Here is an 18,868-nt window from a genome sequence, read left to right as displayed (position 1 = left end):
ACTTTTATTTTGAGTTACTAAAAATTTCAGAAATTTTTCAGAGGAAGAAAAATGTTTAGGAAAATGTACCAAGGTGGTTCCTCAAGGAAGCAAGGCCCAAGGCTCGCGATACGTGAGCCAGACAATGAACTACCGAGGGAAGCTCAAGTGCGGCCTTGTGAATGGCCGTCAGAGGAGTTCATGGTCCAGGAAGGCATCAAGGATGAATTTGACGTGTATGTGCGTAACACTGATCTTGAGGGCTTCGTGTCAGATAAGTGCCAGCAATACCTCTATCTAACTGATTCATTTGTGAGAAGGTTTAAATTTACATCCTCGCGTAATTCTCACGCTGTTTTATTTGATCTTTATGATAAACTATATACCATAGATTTAGAAGATTTTAATATTGCTTGTAAACTCCCGCAGTGGGGCAATGTTAGTGAACCTCGCAAATCTGAATATAAAGACTTTCTTACTAGTATCACTGTGGGGGAATCTAGAGAAATCACACAAGCTACCATAGGGAGCATTCACTTTCCTTCCATACATTATTTTGCTCTCTTTATAGGTAGATGCATTAACGGTAAAGATGAAGCTTGTCACATGTGCGGTCCAGATCTTTGTCCTCAGAAGTGCGGTATTAGGTGATAAACAATATAACTTGGGGGGCATTGTTGCACGAAGGTTGCATTTTAACGGTCTAAGTGGAGACTTGTTTGGTGGAATTTATGCAACTCGTGTAGCTAACTGTCTTGATATACCCATACATGGAAATGATATTGAGTTGACTCCTACTTATCTAGATTATAATGCCATGGTTCGCCATTAGTTTGTTGAGAGGAACAATCAGTTCCTCCAGTACCGACTAATCTTTGACAGATGGCGCACTGTCCATGTTGCTCTCCATGCTCCTACTTTCTTTGACTTTCAGGCAAAAAGGAGATATGATATAACCAGGGAGGAGGTGAACGAGTACAAGAGGACGACGGACGCAGCTCGCCTCCAAGCTGCAACTCGTTAGGCAGTAGCTGCTGCATCTCAGTACGACCCCAACTACAACTCTGGATTTCCACCAGGCCAGCCGTGGCCATAGACCAACTTAGGCCAAAAGCCTAAGCTTGGGGGAGTATGTATCTCTCATCGACATTACATTCATGTTCAAACACTCATTCCAGTTGTCGGTGCTCATACTTTTTCATTGTATTATCCATGCTACTTTATTTTCTTTTTAAGCCTTCTTCTTGTGTGTTTGAAAAACCTTAATAAAAACAAAAATAGTTGTAGCTTTTAGCTAGTTTACTTTCCATGCTTGTAGTAGTAATAATTAAAAGAAAACCCAAAAAGATTTCTCGTTCTTCTTTTGCTTGTTGGGAGCTTTCCCGTGTAAATAATTTTGTTTCTTTTCTTGTCTTTGGGGGTCGAGAGGAGAAGACCATGATGAAAATGTTGAGTGGCTCTCATATGCAATATTGTTGATCTAACAAAGATCCCATATTACCTTGTCTTCTCCCTTGTATTGAATGCTTGCAGATTCTAGCTTAGTCCAATGCACGTGCACTATTATTATTATCCACACTGTTTGGTTGTGCAAGTGAAAGGCGATAATGACGATATATGATGGACTGATTGAGATTAGGGAAGCTGGCATGAACTCGACCTATCTTGTTTTTGTAAATATGATTAATTCATCGTTCCTGATTCAGCCTATTATGAATGAAACATGTTTGCAATGACAATTAGAGATTATAGTTGCTCATTACATGCTTACTTAGCTAGGATTTTATAATGGTTTACCTTGAGTGCTAACATGCTATTAAAATGGTCGTGATGTGGTATGATAGGGTGGTATCCTCCTTTGAACGATTCGAGTGGCTTGACATGGCACATGTTCATGCATGTAGTTGAAACAAAATCAACATAGCCTCCACAATTTTTTTGTTCATGGTGAATTATATCCTACTCATGCTTGCACTCAGTGTTGATTAATTTTAATACATGTTCATGACTGTTGTCGCTCTCTAGCTGGTCGCTTCCCAGTCTCTTTCTAACCTTCACTTGTACTAAGCGGGAATAATGCCCGTGCATCCACTTCCATAAACCCCAAAGTTATTCCATATGAGTCCGCCATACCTTCCTATATGCGGTATCTACCTGCCGTTCCAAGTAAATTTGTATGTGCCAGACTCTAAACCTTCAAATGAAACTCTGTTTTGTATGCTCAAATAGCTCATGTATCAACTAGGGTTGTCTATATCTTCCATGCTAGGTGGTTATTCTCACGAGGAGTGAACTCCACTCCTCATTCACGGGAAAATGGCTGGTAACCGAGATGCCCAGTCCCATCCTTAAATTAAAATAATTGCAAACAAAACTCCCCCAGGATTGTTGTTAGTTGGAGGCACCCGTTGTTTTTGACAAGCCATGGATTGATGTTTGTTGGTGGTAGGAGGAGTATAAACTTTACCATTCTGCTTGGGAACCGCCTATAATGTGTGTAGGATGGAAGATATCGAGATCTCTCGGTTGTTATGTTGACAATGAAAGTATACCACTCAAAATATTATTCATCTCTATTTCAAAATTGAGCTCTAGCACCTCTAAAAATCCCTGCTTCCCTCTGAGAAGGGCCTATCTATTTACTTTTATGTTGAGTCATCATCCTCTTATTAAAAAGCACCAGTTGGAGAGCACTGCTGTCATTTGCATGTATTACTATTAGTTTACATTGAGTATGACTGTGACTGGATCTCTTTTACCATGAATTACAATATTGTCAGTCCTTGATCTTCAGAGGTGCTCTGCATTTATGTTTTGCGGTCTCAGAAAGGGCTAGCGAGATACCATCTTGTTATATCACATTATGATTGTTTTGAGAGAGTGTTGTCATCCGAGATTTACTATTATTGCTCGCTAGTTGATTATGCCATTGATATGAGTAAACATGAGACCTAAGTGTTATTGTGAATATGGTTAGTTCATAATCTTTGCTGAAAACTTGAATGTTGGCTTTACATATTTACAACAACAAGATCAAACAGAGTTTGTAAAAGTTTTTCTTTATCACTTTCAGTCTGTCAACTGAATTGCTTGAGGACAAGCAAAGGTTTAAGCTTGGGGAGTTGATACGTCTCCATCGTATCTACTTTTCCAAACACTTTTGACCTTGTTTTGGACTCTAACTTGCATGATTTGAATGGAACTAACCCGGACTGACGCTGTTTTCAGCAGAATTGCCATGGTGTTATTTTTGTGCAGAAACAAAAGTTCTCGGAATGACCTGAAACTTCACGGAGAATATTTTTGGAATATATAAAAAATACTGGCGAAAGAATCAATGTCAGGGGGCCCACACCCTGTCCACGAGGGTGGGGGCGCGCCCCCTGTCTCGTGGGCCCCCTGAGGCTCCACCGACCTCAACTCCAACCCTATATATTCACGTTCAGGGAGAAAAAATCAGGGAGAAGGATTCATCGCGTTTTACGATACAGAGCCGCCGCCAAGCCCTAATCTCTCTTGGGAGGGCTGGTCTGGAGTCCGTTCGGGACTCCAGAGAGGGGAATTCGTCGCCATCGTCATCATCAACCTTCCTCCATCACCAATTTCATGATGCTCACCGCCGTTGTCAGATCTCGGGTTCCGGCAAAACCCTCAAGGTTTGAACACTGGGGTGCGCGCGAATATCTCCCCCTACCTACTCACGCCCTCAACCTCGCCACGATCTCAAAGGCTAGCTCGACGAACTCGCAACACAAGAGACACAAGATTTATACTGGTTCGGGCCACCGTTGCGGTGTAATACCCTACTCCAGTGTGGTGTGGTGGATTGCCTCTCGGGCTGAGGATGAACAGTACAAGGGGAAGAACAGCCTCCTGAGGAGAGGTGTTCTTGTGCTTGGTGAGTTTGTGTGGTTGAGGATGATCTAGTCTAGGATCAGATGGCCCTCTCCTTCCCCTTCTCGATTCCATCCCTAGCTATGGTGGTGGCTAGCCCTATTTATAGAGGCCCTGGTCCTCTCCCTGAATATTGAGTGGGAAGGGAGCCAACAACGGGCAATTTGAAAGGGGACGGCTAGTACAAGTTATCCTGACAAAAGGAGTCTTCGCCTGCCAAAGGCTCTGGTGGTGACGCCGCCTTGGGCTCCACAGTGACCTCCATCTTGCCGTCCTGCTGGTCTTGGCCTCGTTGCACCAATATGGAAACCTTTGCTTGACGCCTCGGTACTCTTCGTCTGCGCTTGCCTCCTTAACACCAAAGAGGAAACAAGGACACTGTGCGCGCTAGCGCCCGCCTGGCACCTGCCGGTCTCGATCGTCATGGCTCACGTCATTGGAACCTCGCGAGATTTGCCTTGCCTTGATCTCTCCGCCCTTCGCGAGCCAGCCTGGTGAGGCCGCTCCCGAGGAGGTCTTGTGTCGTCCGCCTCGCGAGCCGGCCTGGTGAGGCCACTCCTGAGAAAGTCTTGCGTTGTCGGCCTCGCGAGGCTGGGCCCCTCATGAGGGTCTTGAATGCTTGTTGGCGAACATGGGCCGTACGGGCCCGCTTGCAGAGCTACGCCATGGGCCGCAGGCAGGCAAGTCTGGGGACCCCCGTTCCTAAAACGCCGACAGCCGTGTGTGAGTAATTCCATCGTAGGCTTGCTGGAGGTGATGGGTTGGATGAGATTTATCATGTAATCGAGTTAGTTTTGTTAGGGTTTGATCCCCAGTATCCATTAGGTTCTGAGATTGATGTTGCTATGACTTTGCTATGCTTAATGCTTGTCACTAGGGCCCAAGTGCCATGATTTCAGATCTGAACCTATTATGTTTCCATGAATATATGTGAGTTCTTGATCCTATTTTGCAAGTCAATAGTCACCCACTATGTGTTATGATCCGGTAACCCCGAAGTGACAATAATCGAGACCATTCCCGGTGATGAACGTAGTTTGAGGAGTTCATGTATTCACTCGGTGTTAATGCTTTGTTCCGGTACTCTATTAAAAGGAGGCCTTAATATCCCTTAGTTTCCAATAGGACCCCGCTGCCACGGGAGGGTAGGACAAAAGATTTCATGCAAGTTCTTTTCCATCAACACGTATGACTATATTCGAAATACGTGCCTACATTACATTGATGAACTGGAGCTAGTTCTGTGTCACCCTATGTTATAACTGTTGCATGAGTAATCGCATCCGACATAATTATCCATCACTGATCCATTGCCTACGAGCTTTTCACATATTGATCTTTGCTTATTTACTTTTCCGTTGCCATTGTTACAATCACTACAAAACCAATACTATTACTTTTGCTACCGTTACCATTACTTCCGTATTACTTTGCTACTAAATACTTTGCTGCAGATATTAAGTCTTTCAGGTGCAGTTGAATTGACAACTCAACTGTTAATACTTGAGAATATTCTTTGGCTCCCCTTGTGTCGAATCAATAAATTTGGGTTGAATACTCTACCCTCAAAAACTGTTGCGATCCCCTATACTTGTGGGTTATCAACTGGCTCTATTGTGTAGACGTCCATAAGTGCGCGTTTGCGCTCCCTCTTGGGGATATGGGTAACGCATATCATGCTCACCGTTTTAACCTGGGGGGAAACTTCTTCTGTCCCCCTGTGTTCGTCAGATGGGGCTCCTCGTCATCGTCCTCAATTTGCGACCCCTTCCCCTTGTTCTCAGTATTTAACTTACCGGCCTGTTTAAAGACCCAACAGCTTCTGTTGGTATGATTGGCTGGTTTATCGGGGGTGTCGTGGATCTGACATGGACGATCGAGTATGCGGTCCAAGCTGGATGAGCCCGGATTGTTTCTTTTAAATGGCTTCTTCCACTGGCCGGACTTGGAGCCACTGAATCCGGCGTTGACCGCCATGTCATCGGTATTGTCACCATTGCTTCGATGCTTGTGTCTGTTGCGTCGGGGCTTTCCGTTGCTATTTCTGGCTTCAGAGGTGCCGGGATCGCTTGCATTATTATTTCTATGGGCTAGCCAGCTATCTTCGCCCACACAAAAGCGGGTCATAAGTGCCGTGAGGGCTGCCATGGACTTCGCTTTTCTTGGCCGAGGTGTCAGGCGAGCCATTCGTCGCGGATGCTATGCTTAAAGGCCGCTAGGGCTTCGGGATCTGGACAGTCGATGAGCTGGTTCTTTTTAGTTGGGAACCTAGTCCAGAATTTCCTGGCTGACTCTCCGGGCTGTTGAACTATGTGACTTAAGTCATCGACATCCGGAGGTCGGAGGTATGTACCTTGGAAGTTGTCGCGAAAGGCGTCTTCCAAGTCCTCACAGCTGCCAATGGAGTTTTCAGGCAGGCTGTTCAACCAGTGCCGAGCTGGTCCCTTGAGTTTTAGCGGGAGGTATTTGATGGCATGAAGATCATCACCGCGGGCCATATGATATGGAGAAGAAAGTCCTCAATTCATACCGCGGGATCTGTTGTTCCATCATATGATTCGATATTCACGGGTTTAAACCCTTTTGGGAATTCGTGATCCATTACTTCATCAGTGAAGCAGACGGGGTGTGCGGCGCCTCTATATCGGGCCAAGTTGCGATGTAGCTCGGATGGAGTCCGTCTGCGGTTTTCGTCCCAGACGTGGTTATGCTTGTCACGTCCGGCTAGATAGCCGTCGTCGCGCGCCGGAGCACACCACCGCGATCCGTAGATCGATCTGGTCTGACCTGCTCTATTTTCCAGGTCCTGCCGCAGGTCATATGTATATCCCCGAGCTGTTGTGTCTCTACCTTTACGGGGAGGTAGTATGGGCTGGTGTTCGGCTTGAGTTGTCGTTTTGTCCCGGCCACATGGTGGTCGGTCAGCCGTGTTACGAGCTGATGGTACGGGCTCAAGTGCCTCATCGTTGAATTGAGGTAGCAGTTTACGCTTCGGGTAACTTTTGGTTGGGCGCTCGAGGTCGTATTCCTCGTCTGCCAAGACATTAGTCCACCTGTCATTGAGTAAGTCTTGATCAGCTTGAAGCTGCTGCTGCTTCTTTTTCAGGCTCCTTGCAGTGGCTATTAGCCGGCGCTTAAGGCACTCCTGCTCGAGGGGTTCCTCAGGCATGATAAAGTCTTCGTCGCTGAGGCTCACCTCATCCTTGGAGAGTGGAAGATAATTGCTGTCCTCCGAGTCTTCATTTACGGCCTGTTCATCAGGGCTAACTTGCCCATCTTCCCGATTGGCCTGTGCGGAGGTTGGCTCGACGGGGTCTTCTTGGTCTTCGGCGTCGTCCAGAGTATTGTTGTCTCTCGTGCCGGTATCGTTGTCTTTTCCATGGCGTGATTTAGAGCGGCGTCGCTGACATCGTCGCTTTGACTGCATCCCAGGAGGTTTATCCTCGACTGGATCTTTATCGTTATCGCTGTTACCCTCTTTGGGTGTATCCACCATGTACACGTCATACGAAGAGGTGGCCATCCAATGTCCGGTAAACGGCGGGTTTTGGGCCTGCTCTTCTCTGGCATCGTCGTCCATATCGTCGATGTCTTCGGAGCCGTAATCGAGCATGTCAGTTAAGTCCTCGACAGTGGCTATGAAGTGGGTGGTGGGTGGGACGAAAAATTCCCCGCTCTCAGCCCCTAGTACGGGTTGGGCGTAGTTCGGACGTTGCTCCTCTGTAATGACGAGGGATCGCATCAAGTCCAGAGCCTCGCTTAAAGGCGAGGTTTGGCCAAGAAGAAGAGAGTATGTGGAGTACAGCGGGAAGGAGAATCCTTGGCCGAGCTCACATGATGCTGACTCCGAGGGTTTGGAGCCAGTGTCCGGCTTCATGATGGTTACCAGTGACACTACTTCCTCCGGCTCTCTCGCACTAGACCTAGTGGCCGCAGATAGTCCGACGGGCTCAAGAATCCTGTCTTCGGACCTGGCGATGCGCTTCAGATCTAAGGCTAGAGCGGAGGTTGGGGTCGTGAACCCTTGGAAGATCAAGTCTCCTCGGATATTAGCGACATAGTCCAGATTTCCAAAACTAATCTGGTGACCTGGGGCGTAGCTGTCGATCTGCTCTAGATGGCCAAGCGAGTTGGCCCGCAGTGTGAAGCCGCCGAATACGAAGATCTGGCCGGGGAGAAAAACCTCCCCTAGGGAGGCATTGTTGTAGATGACTAATGGATCCATCGAACCTTCCGATGATGACACAACGGAACTCTCAATGAAAGCACCAATGTCGGTGTCAAAACCGGCGGATCTCGGGTAGGGGGTCCCGAACTGTGCGTCTAAGGCGGATGGTAACAGGATGCAGGGCGTTGGCGTGACAAAGCCTATATTCACAGGGCGGTTCGAGTCTCGGATGAGATGTTCGCCGAACTGTGAACGGGAAACTAACCGAACCATCACGCAACCATCGTTAATGCGGCCATCATTTGACAGACCTGTGTATAGATGATGGAACAAACAAGAGTAATAATTCCTCGAAAAAAGTAAACCCAAGCAAGAAAAAATTACTAGGATTAATAGCACCTGGTTTATCTGTTGTAGCAATCTGAAGAAAGGTTAGTCCCAAAATTGGGACTCGACCCGCACACCCATTGCTTGATGGGCGATGAAGCGATGTCATGGTGATGCTAGCAAAGGTTGGCTCGCTAAGGCAAAGCCCCTGGTCCAGCTAACGTGACGAAACTGGTCGGCTGGTGACATTGAAGTCTATGGAGTAGGTTGATGAAGAGATGGTGAAGCCCCTGGTCTAGCCGAGGTGACGGAGCGGGTCGGTACGGAGACGTTGTAGCTGCCATTTCAGCCCAGGTGTTGAAGCAGTTTGGCACGATGGACATCGGCTTGAAGAAGAAATAGTGCATCCATGACGACGTTGGTCATAACTTGTGACGCGGTCAATGCCAGATTGATGAAGTGACCGAGCGGCGATGTTGGCGCGCCTGACCCATGCAATCTGTGGGGCGATGGTGTTGATGATGATTTAGCCTTCGCGATGCCGAACTCTTGTTCGGCTTGCCGAGATGATGATCCGATAGGGCTAGGCTCGGCTCGATGAAGCGACGATTTGTTTAGCGCATGTCGGCAGACGTGGAGCAATGGCTGGTTTGACACCGGTGTGACGGTGAAGATTACCTCCGAAAAGGAGAAAAAATTGTAAGCATGTGTTCGAAAACAAAACACAATACCCTAGAGATTCTTCTAAAAAGGTTGTCCAATATCCCGTTAATGAAGAAAGGTGAACTCACGTCGGATTCGTATTCGCGCAGAAAACAGATCCAAAAAGTGATGCACTAATCGGAAGGTTCCCGGAGTTTGAACGGCCAGATCAAGTTGAAATTTTGAGAGGTGGTAGATATGGAAATTCCACAAAATTTAAACGGTTGGATCTTCCAAATAACCTCCGAGCTAGGCTCTGGAGACCACGCCCTAAAATCGTCCAGATTCCCGTCCAGATTTTATAGGGCTCCGGTATATCGTTGATTGCCGGAGATTTCTCCATCAGAACTCGATGAAATTTTGCATGGTGGTTGTAGACATAATTCCGCACAATTTCACTGAAGAAATCGTTAAAACGATACTCGAGGAGGCAGTGGCGGCGAATACAAGTTCACTGTCCGGAAAAACAGCACGGTCGCTCAAGGGCAATGTTGACGTTGAGCCCTCGGGCTCCATGAATGATTCCTCCATGATCTTGAGAGAGATCGGAGTTGATGTTGATGAAGGTCATCGTCCAAACATGACGATCTGACGTGGAGTGCAGTCCTCGGTCGAGCCAAGGTGACCAGTCAAGCCGGTGACGAAGATGCCGACGTCACAGTTGGTCTGCAGGCGAGCCATTGATCCTTTGTCGATCACACAGCAGAACTCTCAATGAAATCACCATTGTCGGTGTCAAAACCGACAGATCTCGGGTAGGGGGTCCCAAATTGTGTGTCATGGATCGATGGGTAACAGGAGACAAGGGACACAATGTTTTACCCAGGTTCGGACCCTCTTAATGGAGGTAATACCCTTCTTCCTGCTTGATTGATCCTAATGAATATAGAGATTACAAGAGTTGATCTACCTCGAGATCATATGTTGTGGTCTAAAACCTAAGGGTATGATGAGTAATATCATAATGATCTAGCCTCGCCCTATCGACTAGCCTGGCCTCGGCTTATATAATGTACCAGAGGCCTAGGATAACAAGAGTCCTAGTCGAATACGTCGGTAGAGAGGAGTCCTTGTCTTGATCACCAAGTATTGTAGAATCTTCCTCGTGCATACATCGGCTGTCCGAACTGGCCCATGAGTAAACGGCCATGGGGGTCCTCGGCCCAATCCAACTGATCGGGAGATGACGTGGTGAGTACCCCCTAGTCCAGGACACCGTCACTGGCCTCTAAGACTAACTCATGCATTGCATGGTGATCTTGTTTTCCTGATCATGGGTGTTGTTAAGGTAACAAGGATGGCAGCAACAATATCGGAACAATGGTGTTGAACAGACCCAACCAAATGATAATACTATGAGAATACATCGTTAGATGTTATTACTGTTGTCATACATATGTTTAACTTTCACTTACTTCCTTAGCCATGAGAGTATCAACTTCCTTCATGTCATATGGTGTGGGCTTCGTCAAACATTACTCATAATGGGGAGTACGGCAGTTGTCGGGTACATAAAAAAAGTATGTCAAGGGACAAGATAGTTTAAGATTGGGATTTGCTGCTCTGGCAATGTAGAGATATTCTTTGGGGCGTCTCTGTGTTATGGTATCCATCATCAAGACACAGTGTCATATTATCACGAGGACCCCAGAACATGATAACGGGAAAAAGAACGAAACCGGTAGCACCACTGAAAACAATGTAGTACCGGTGTGTCCACATGCTCGACAATACAAGCATCCCAAACGTTCAGATGTCTCTGGTCAGTAGCCCTGGTCCTCCATGCTACTCCACCAGCTACATCATCATGCATTGTTGGGATCCATCGTGCTTTGCCCCACTGCATGAGGATTACGGTCCAGACATCACGAGGAAGCAAACACTCAAGCGATATGTGTTGAGTATTTTCTGTCTCTTGGTCACAGAATGGGCATGCCGATGATGTGAGAAGCCCCAATGACTTAGCCTATCTATGGTCCAACATCAATTGTGAGCCACGAACCAGCCAGAGACCTTACAAGTCATCCGTGCGTGAGATCTAGCAGTCCGCGCGCTAGGGCATTGCATGCACTCAACAAAAAAATGCTTGGTATGTCGAGCGAGCAGAGAAGCACTCATCCTTCTCCCACACTCAGATGAAACTATCCTCAGTGTCAGGCTTGAGATGTACCTTCCAGCATGTCTCTAACGGAAAGAACTCATGAAGAGCCACCGCAGACATGTTTGGGCTAACGTCCTCCCACCAGCCACCATCAAGAGCATGTTTGGACTAGGCGAGTGGGAAAATTGATATACCATGTGAGTGGATGATGATAAAATCAAAAAAAAATACTATGACCCATGCATAAGAAAAAAAGTGACCTTGTAAATAAAATGAATTATATCCCCATATTATTATTATTATTATTATTACTATTAGCAAATTAAATCTTCCCTGAAAGAACAATGAAGTAGTGAGTCAACATCCAATCTAGGGCTTGTTCAGTTAGGTGAGGTTTGAGGGTGATAAGGGGCATTAAATCCCTTGCAAGTAAAATCCCCCTCAATCCTCTCCAATCCCTTTGGTGAAGGGATTAACCCAACAATACCTTATAAGATTTGTATCTCTCTTGTGGGTTTGTCGTCTCGTCGATAATTATTCTTGACTATTCACCCAGGCCACTAATGAGGTTCTTCAAGGTTTAAGGTTATTCCATCTTATGGCAGTTTTGACTTCCCTAAAAGCATGGAGGCGCATCATTGTGTAAAATTGGAGATAGAGATGCCAACTTAAAAAACAAATAAAGTTCCGATTTCGTTAAAAGTGTTGGTCATCATGTTTTTTCATTTTTTATTTAACGTACTTTATTTAGATATTTTAGTGAAGTTATATCGTTTACTAAAAGATAAGATTTTGATTAACAATCAATTAGTCAATATGATATTTATGTGAAACAAAATCACAAACATAAGTACTCGCAGGTCACTAATTTTTATATAGTTCTTCCACTTCATCACATAACACATGTTATAATTTGTAGGATGAAGGTCTGACCCACAATTAAAAGTAAATATTTGTGAAACTCTAGTCTGAAAGGAAAAAAATTATAGGTCAAAATCTAATGAATCACAATACATCATGAATTATGGAAAAGAGTGAGTGGAGTAATTGTGAGTTAAGTCCTTGTCTTAATAAATCAAAATAGTCTCAATATCGGACAAAGGAAGTACTAATATGTAATGGACAGTGGATTTCTTGCTCTCGAGCTCCATGGAGCCATGTTTTTGAAAAATTGGAAAAATTCATATTTAAAGTTTCAAAAAATTCTACAAAAATACACATGAACATTGAGGTGTATACTACGTTTCTGTTAAGCTTATGACCAAATACGCTTTGGTGTGATCTGTATGGAAAACAAAATCATATATTCCATCCGTCTCATAATATAAGATGTTATTACAACCAATGTAATATATTGGTTGTAAGAACGTCTTATATTATAGGACAAAGGAAGTACTTTTGTAATGAATATTGTATGTGCTAGAAAGATGTGATTGTTTTGTACCTTGAACAACAACGTATTTCATCATAAAAATTTATAGAGATGTATTATATATGTGAGAATAAGGTTTTTAAATTTTCTGAAACCTGGGCTCCATGGATCCCGGGATTCAAAAGCAATTTTCATATGTAATGAGAGTGGACTTCTTGCCCTAAACCAGGTAGCAAGTTGTTCATAAATAGATATCATTTCTTTATTGGGCCGTGGATGGAATTTCTAAAATCATGTGTTCAAACTTTTCTAGCCTTGGCAAGCATTCATAAAACATATCATAAGTTAAAATGGTACGACTTCTCAAGATTTTATCACTATGTAATTTTTTCTCTTGGAGATGTCGATGTTTCGAGACCGACAATTTCGTAGGGTGCGCGAGTGGTGAATCAAGATGGTAAGATATAAGAAAGGGAGTTTACCCCAGGTTTAGGCCCTCCGGGCGGAGGTATGGCCCTACTCTAACCTTTGATGTTTGCACTGCTCAAGTGCTCGTCCTCTATCCTTAGGATTGTGGGAGATCGGTATCTCGGGTTACAAGCCCTCGCCCTGGCGACGAAGAGGAGGAAGATGGTGGTAGGTGAGAACCCTAGCTCTAGTATGATCTAAAATATGTTGCCCCCCTAAGAAGGTCATTGTCATATGCATTGCCTGATCATTATAGCTTAGCATTTCACTTATATGGTTTCGCAAAAAAAAATCACTTGTATGGCTTTCAAATTTTGCATTATAGATATTGCCACGCTAGATCATTGCATATCCTGGTATACTGCCAGAGGCAACATATATAGGGATCTTTTCATGCTCATAGAAAGACCTATGTTTGCATTTAGATGAAGTTGAATAAAATGTAGTGATCATTATAGTTGTTGCTTTTAGCTTGAGAGAAAAATATAGATACGACAAAGAGAGAGAAAGGATAAAAAAGGGTGTGCCAAGGTGGACAAAAAAGTGTGAGAGAGAAGGAGCAACACCATTATCTTTTTAGCGTACACATATAAAATGCTTTAAAATAGCATTAAGTGTTCATGGTTGAAAATTTCCATAAGTACTTCAAAGTAGCATAGCTTCATTGCATTTCATTGTTGAGAGTCCATGAGTTTCATATATACTAGTGGAGAACTTCACATTATAGAACTTGGCTTATATATTTCATTAACAAGCCTCGGCAAATGGGCTCTAGGTATTCGTGAGCAGGCAAGTTGGAGGCACCCCAATTAGTCCATATGCGAGCTTTTCATTTATATATAGCTCTATGTGCATCCTAATAGTTGCATGGGAATCCATACTTCTTGCACAATATCGATCATGAGGTCTTCCTCTTGTCCTAATGGCCAGGTGCGTTGTTAAAGACTTTCTTCTTCTTCACTTATTTCAACTCCCAATGTTTTTTCTCTTTGCTTTGATTAGGGCATAAACTCATACTTGCGATCAAATTCTGAATTTGTGAAGATTGTAAAATAGAGAGAACATACAACAAGTGATTGTATACGGTCTTGTATTGAGGGTTAGACTAGGTGATTGCCATGTTAATATACTTTGCACAAAATGATTATGAATGTTTACCCAATTAACTTTACATTCTTTTCCCGGCGGACCGATGGGTTTTGGCATGGGACTCGCCCATCAGTCCGAGATGGCGGACATATACGTCCTATTCGCCGTATATATGGGCTAGGTTTTGGCGGTGCATGACAACCCAGACGTTTGGGCCGCGTATAGGGGTCCGATTGGATGGCAATTTCATTACCACACAGTGACCAAGGAGACCTCCTAATTGGCACCTTAAGCGCCCGAAATCTCAACTAGCACCCGCAGGACATCAGATGGGCCGCAACCTACCAACGCGAGCCACTCGGTTCACTTGGATCATCCCCACCTTCGGTTTGATGCTGACTGTTAATGGATTAACCATCAACCATTGACTTTTGAGAAAAAAACATGTATCTGAATTTTTTTAGGAAATTTTAAAATGTTTGCAAATCTAAACATTTTATAGTAAATACTTTAGTCTAAAAAAGTTTGTGGATTTTAAACATTGTTCACGAATTGGTGAGAAGTTCTCAGGTTTGAAAATTATTCAAGAATTTGAAAATTGTTCGTGGTTTCCAAAAAGTTCATGAATTTGAAAAAGTTTATAAGTTTGATAAAAAAAAGTCTGTGGATTTTAGAAAATAAAACGGAAACGAAAAAAAGGAACAGAAAATAGGAAAACCCTGTTAGAAGCTTTACAAAACCGACTAAAAAAGCTTCTAGAAGTTTCACAAAACCGGATGATGTAGCTTCCATAAAAAAAGGCAACCTACATGGGCCAGCCCATTTCCTATGTGCCCTTGAAGTGCGCCATTTGTAAAAACGCCTGCAAGTGAGGCCTGAAGCGCCAAATACAAAGTGGGATGACAAGGCCAGAGGGGTGAGTGTCCTGTGGTAGTAGATGCTCTACCTAGTGCTAAATCCGAACGCAAGCTCCAAACGTGTCACTACAGTTACGATTTGGTCCCATGCACTCAGCTGGTCCGTCCTAAGCCGCACCAGCTGTGAGTGTGTGGCTGCCGGGCGTCTCCGTCGCGGTTCCTCGTCTCTGGCCTCCAGCCAGAGCACCCTTCTGCAGGCCCGCACTTGTTTAACAACGATCTCGAATAAAATTTGTTTGATTTCGTTTGAATACACGGCCGTGTTCTACAGCTTCAAACCTCTTTAAAAGATGCATACTGAGGACACGCAGTCAGCTGAAATTACAAGAGGTAGACAACCCTCCAAAACACCAGCTAGCGGGCGATACACTCGATGAAAACTGCTGGGTAAATCCTGCTCCCTGGGACCTATATATACCTCATGACGTACCATGAAACATTCAGCACCTGAACACAGAGTCCCAGGTACAGCAAAGCAGCAGAGCCTCCAGATGGCCAGCCAAACCGCCTCATACGTGGTCGTGGCCCTGTGCCTGCTCGTGCTCGTGGCGAGGCATGCCGAGGCGAAGCAGCCCCGGCTCGTCCCCGCGATCTTCGTGTTCGGTGACTCCACCGTCGACGTCGGCAACAACAACTTCCTCGGCGGCACGCGCAAGGAGGGCAAGGCCAACTTCCCGCAGTACGGTGTGGACTTCCCGACCACCAAGCCCACCGGCCGGTTCAGCAATGGCTTCAACACGGCAGACCTGCTAGGTACTACGTGCATTGCAGCTCTTCGATCGGCAGTCACTTCCTTCATCACGAGTTGTCGAGTTCGATCGGCAATGCTTAACAAATTACACCATTCGATGATGAACAGCTCAGCTCCTTGGCTTCCCCCTGAGCCCGCCGGCGTACCTCTCCCTGAATAGGCGCACCGTCAGATCACAGATGTTTAAGGGCCTCAACTTCGCTTCAGCGGGGTCCGGACTTGGGGATCACACCGGCCGCTCAGTGGTACTCCCACATTGTTAGCCGTTACGAATTATCTTTCATTTCAACCATAGGACATGATCTGAAGTCTGAACATTATGTGCAGGTTGGTGAGGTCATCACGATGACCCAGCAGGTGGAGTCCTTCGCGACGGTTGTCAAGCACATGCACCAGAGCTCAGGCTCGAGGAGAACGGCCAGTCTCCTCTCCAAGTCCATCTTCTTCATCAGCACCGGCAGCAACGACATGTTCGAGTACTCTTTCTCCCGCAGCAACGACAGGAAGTTCTTGGCCGGCCTCGTCGCCGCCTACAAGGACTATCTGAAGGTACCACTACGTAGTAGTACTCAGCAAATCAGTTAGCTAGTCTGCAGTTGTGTTCATCTCCACAGCATCAGACGAACCACAAGAACTGCAAATTGACCTGTGAAATTCTGCGCAGGCACTCTACCATCTGGGCGCGAGAAAGTTCAGCATCGTCAGCATCCCGCCGCTGGGCTGCACTCCGTTGCAGAGGCTGCGCCGGCTGGAGCAGATGGGCACGCAGGGCTGCTTCGACCCACTCAACGATCTCTCGCTCGGGTCATACCCGCTGCTGGCCGCGATGATAGAGGAGCTGGCCCACGAGCTGCCTGGCATGGCCTACTCCCTCGGAGACGCCTTCGCCATGGTCTCCTTCGTCTTCGCCAACCCACATACGCCCGACTGGAGTAAGCAAATCGCCTTGGCACGGCTCCTTGCCTGTGCAAATACCCCGTGGATCTCTTCTAACTGTGATTTTGCCGGCCTGCTCTTGTAGGCTTCACGGAGCTTGAGGCGGCGTGCTGCGGCGAGGGTCCGTTCGGGGCGTCGGGGTGTAACCAGACGGTCCCGCTGTGCGGCAACCGCGACAGCTACCTGTTCTGGGACGCCAACCACCCGACGCAGGCCGTGTCCACCATCGCCGCGGAGACGCTCTTCGCCGGCAACCACACGTTCGTCAAACCCGTCAACGTCCTCCAACTGACCAAGCTGTGACCGTGCTCGTGCGCGAAATTTATAGCGATATGTATTTTGTTTTCTCTATTATCGTCTAAATAAGAGTAGTCAGATAATATAGGGCTACCGGGTAATCAAGCGGTTATAAAACATTATCTTACCGACATGCACGGCGATAATACTTACCCCAATTCATCTGTGTTTGGATTAGAAATCTCTTTTTATAAGGATTTGGAATTTGTACTGCAAATTTTATCGAGATATTTAAGTGGACTTGGAAGAGTCTCTCAATCAATCAATCAATCAATGACATGCCTTGCTATACAAGAAATAGTAAAACTGAGCCACCTATGACCACCGACGGCGATTTGAGCTGGGCACGGATATTCGATGGTCCCACCACTCCCTATTTTTCGAGCGTTAATAACACCTTATTAACTCTCGGAAAAAACAATTCATCTTATTAACTCAAAAGTTTTCAGAAATACAAATAATCTCTGGCCTATTAACCAGCCCCAAATGTCGACCATAAGGTAATGTAGTCGCAGCCTGTGAGCTTCTAAGTTCATGCTTCTCCTCTCATGGGCTTAGAAGCTCATCTTCTGACAGAGGGAGTCTCAACTGATGCAAAACCTTTCATCTTCTGCTTTACTTCTTGAATGATACTCCCTCTGTAAAGAAATACTAGATCATGATGGGCACGGATTGCCGTGCCCGTCTATTTGTACGGTAATATAATTGGGGTTTTCATAAATATATCAATGCATAAAAAAATAAATTGATTTTAGGATAAATTGTCCATATATTTGCCGGTTTTATAAAACATAGATCATATAAATGTGATACAACTTGCAAATGACAGTTTTTGCTTGTTATTTTATCACGTTATTTGAGGAAACCATATATAAAACTGAAAAAGTTATGTTATTTCTTAGTAGCCCTTCCATCAATGGAAATACTGTATGTAGGGATGTCAACAACTAAGTGATATTCAATATAGGATTAATGTGATAATTTGTAAACTAATTTATAAGAATAAACATTCTTCTATGGCAAAGGTGTGCAAATGAAAAATTACAAGGAAAGGAACAAGGAGGCTTGAAAACTCTTCACTTTTGCTTTGCCACTCTTGCTCATTCAAAGCTAACATTGCAGATGCCGCTTGAACGAAATCCATTCACAACTTTTGAACTACGGATTTGCTTTGGCTCAAATCATTTGAACTACATGGATGACACTGTAAAGAACAGAAAACAAAGTTTAGAGAGTCGTAACAGTGCAAGACCATGCCAAAGCAAACAACCTGTAGGTGATGAAGATGGAGCTCACTGCTGATTAGCATTAATGATTCATCTGCAGTGCCACCCACTGCAGTATATAGTGGATAAGAAGATCGGCTGCTAAAATAATCAAAATACAACAACACATGAACAACTAAGAGCACACAAATAATTGTTGGTAAATAAACAAAGAGACTGATTCCCGATCTGGTGCATCTAGGAATATGTAGCGTCCCTTTTGAATAATCACTAAACTGTTGATAGAAGGATGTAAGTTTAGCATGACTAAAAAGGATCCTAACTTAGGTATATGCTTCCTAGCACAGAGAGAAGGACGTGATCAGCAATGGCAAAAGCAAATCTGCACATAGTAAATGACCTGATACAATTAGACTATACACTAAGAAAAGTTGGAACAAAATGATTTGCAGAGTTTACAAACTTAAATCTCCAGCATCCGGAGCAGGCTATAAAAACTGAAAAATTGTATGTTCTCTTGCTGAAGAGGCTCTACGTCGGTTGTATGGCTGAATTTCTTTTCTGCACTTTTGCTCAACTTCAGTAAGTCTCAGAGGTTTCATTTGCATCCTACTGATGCACTTCCCACAGATCTATTTTCT

At 45.0% G+C, this 18,868-nt stretch overlaps 1 protein-coding gene across 1 annotated transcript; it reads left to right on the top strand.

The window, feature by feature from the left end:
* The first annotated feature begins 15,244 nt into the window (after nucleotides 1-15,244).
* On the top strand, nucleotides 15,245-17,236 carry LOC125512296 (GDSL esterase/lipase At1g29660). Its single transcript, XM_048677393.2, has 5 exons — nucleotides 15,245-15,770; nucleotides 15,877-16,013; nucleotides 16,096-16,317; nucleotides 16,433-16,700; nucleotides 16,790-17,236. Exons 1-5 carry the CDS (start codon nucleotides 15,449-15,451, stop codon nucleotides 17,005-17,007), a joined length of 1,167 nt encoding a protein of 388 aa, XP_048533350.1. The 5' UTR covers nucleotides 15,245-15,448; the 3' UTR covers nucleotides 17,008-17,236.
* The last annotated feature ends 1,632 nt before the right edge of the window (nucleotides 17,237-18,868 follow it).

This window comes from Triticum urartu, chromosome 6A, assembly GCF_056163025.1.
Source record: "Triticum urartu cultivar PI428250 chromosome 6A, HENAU_Tu73, whole genome shotgun sequence".
Taxonomy (NCBI): Eukaryota; Viridiplantae; Streptophyta; class Magnoliopsida; order Poales; family Poaceae; genus Triticum; species Triticum urartu.
This window is presented reverse-complemented; position numbering and strand designations above follow the sequence as displayed.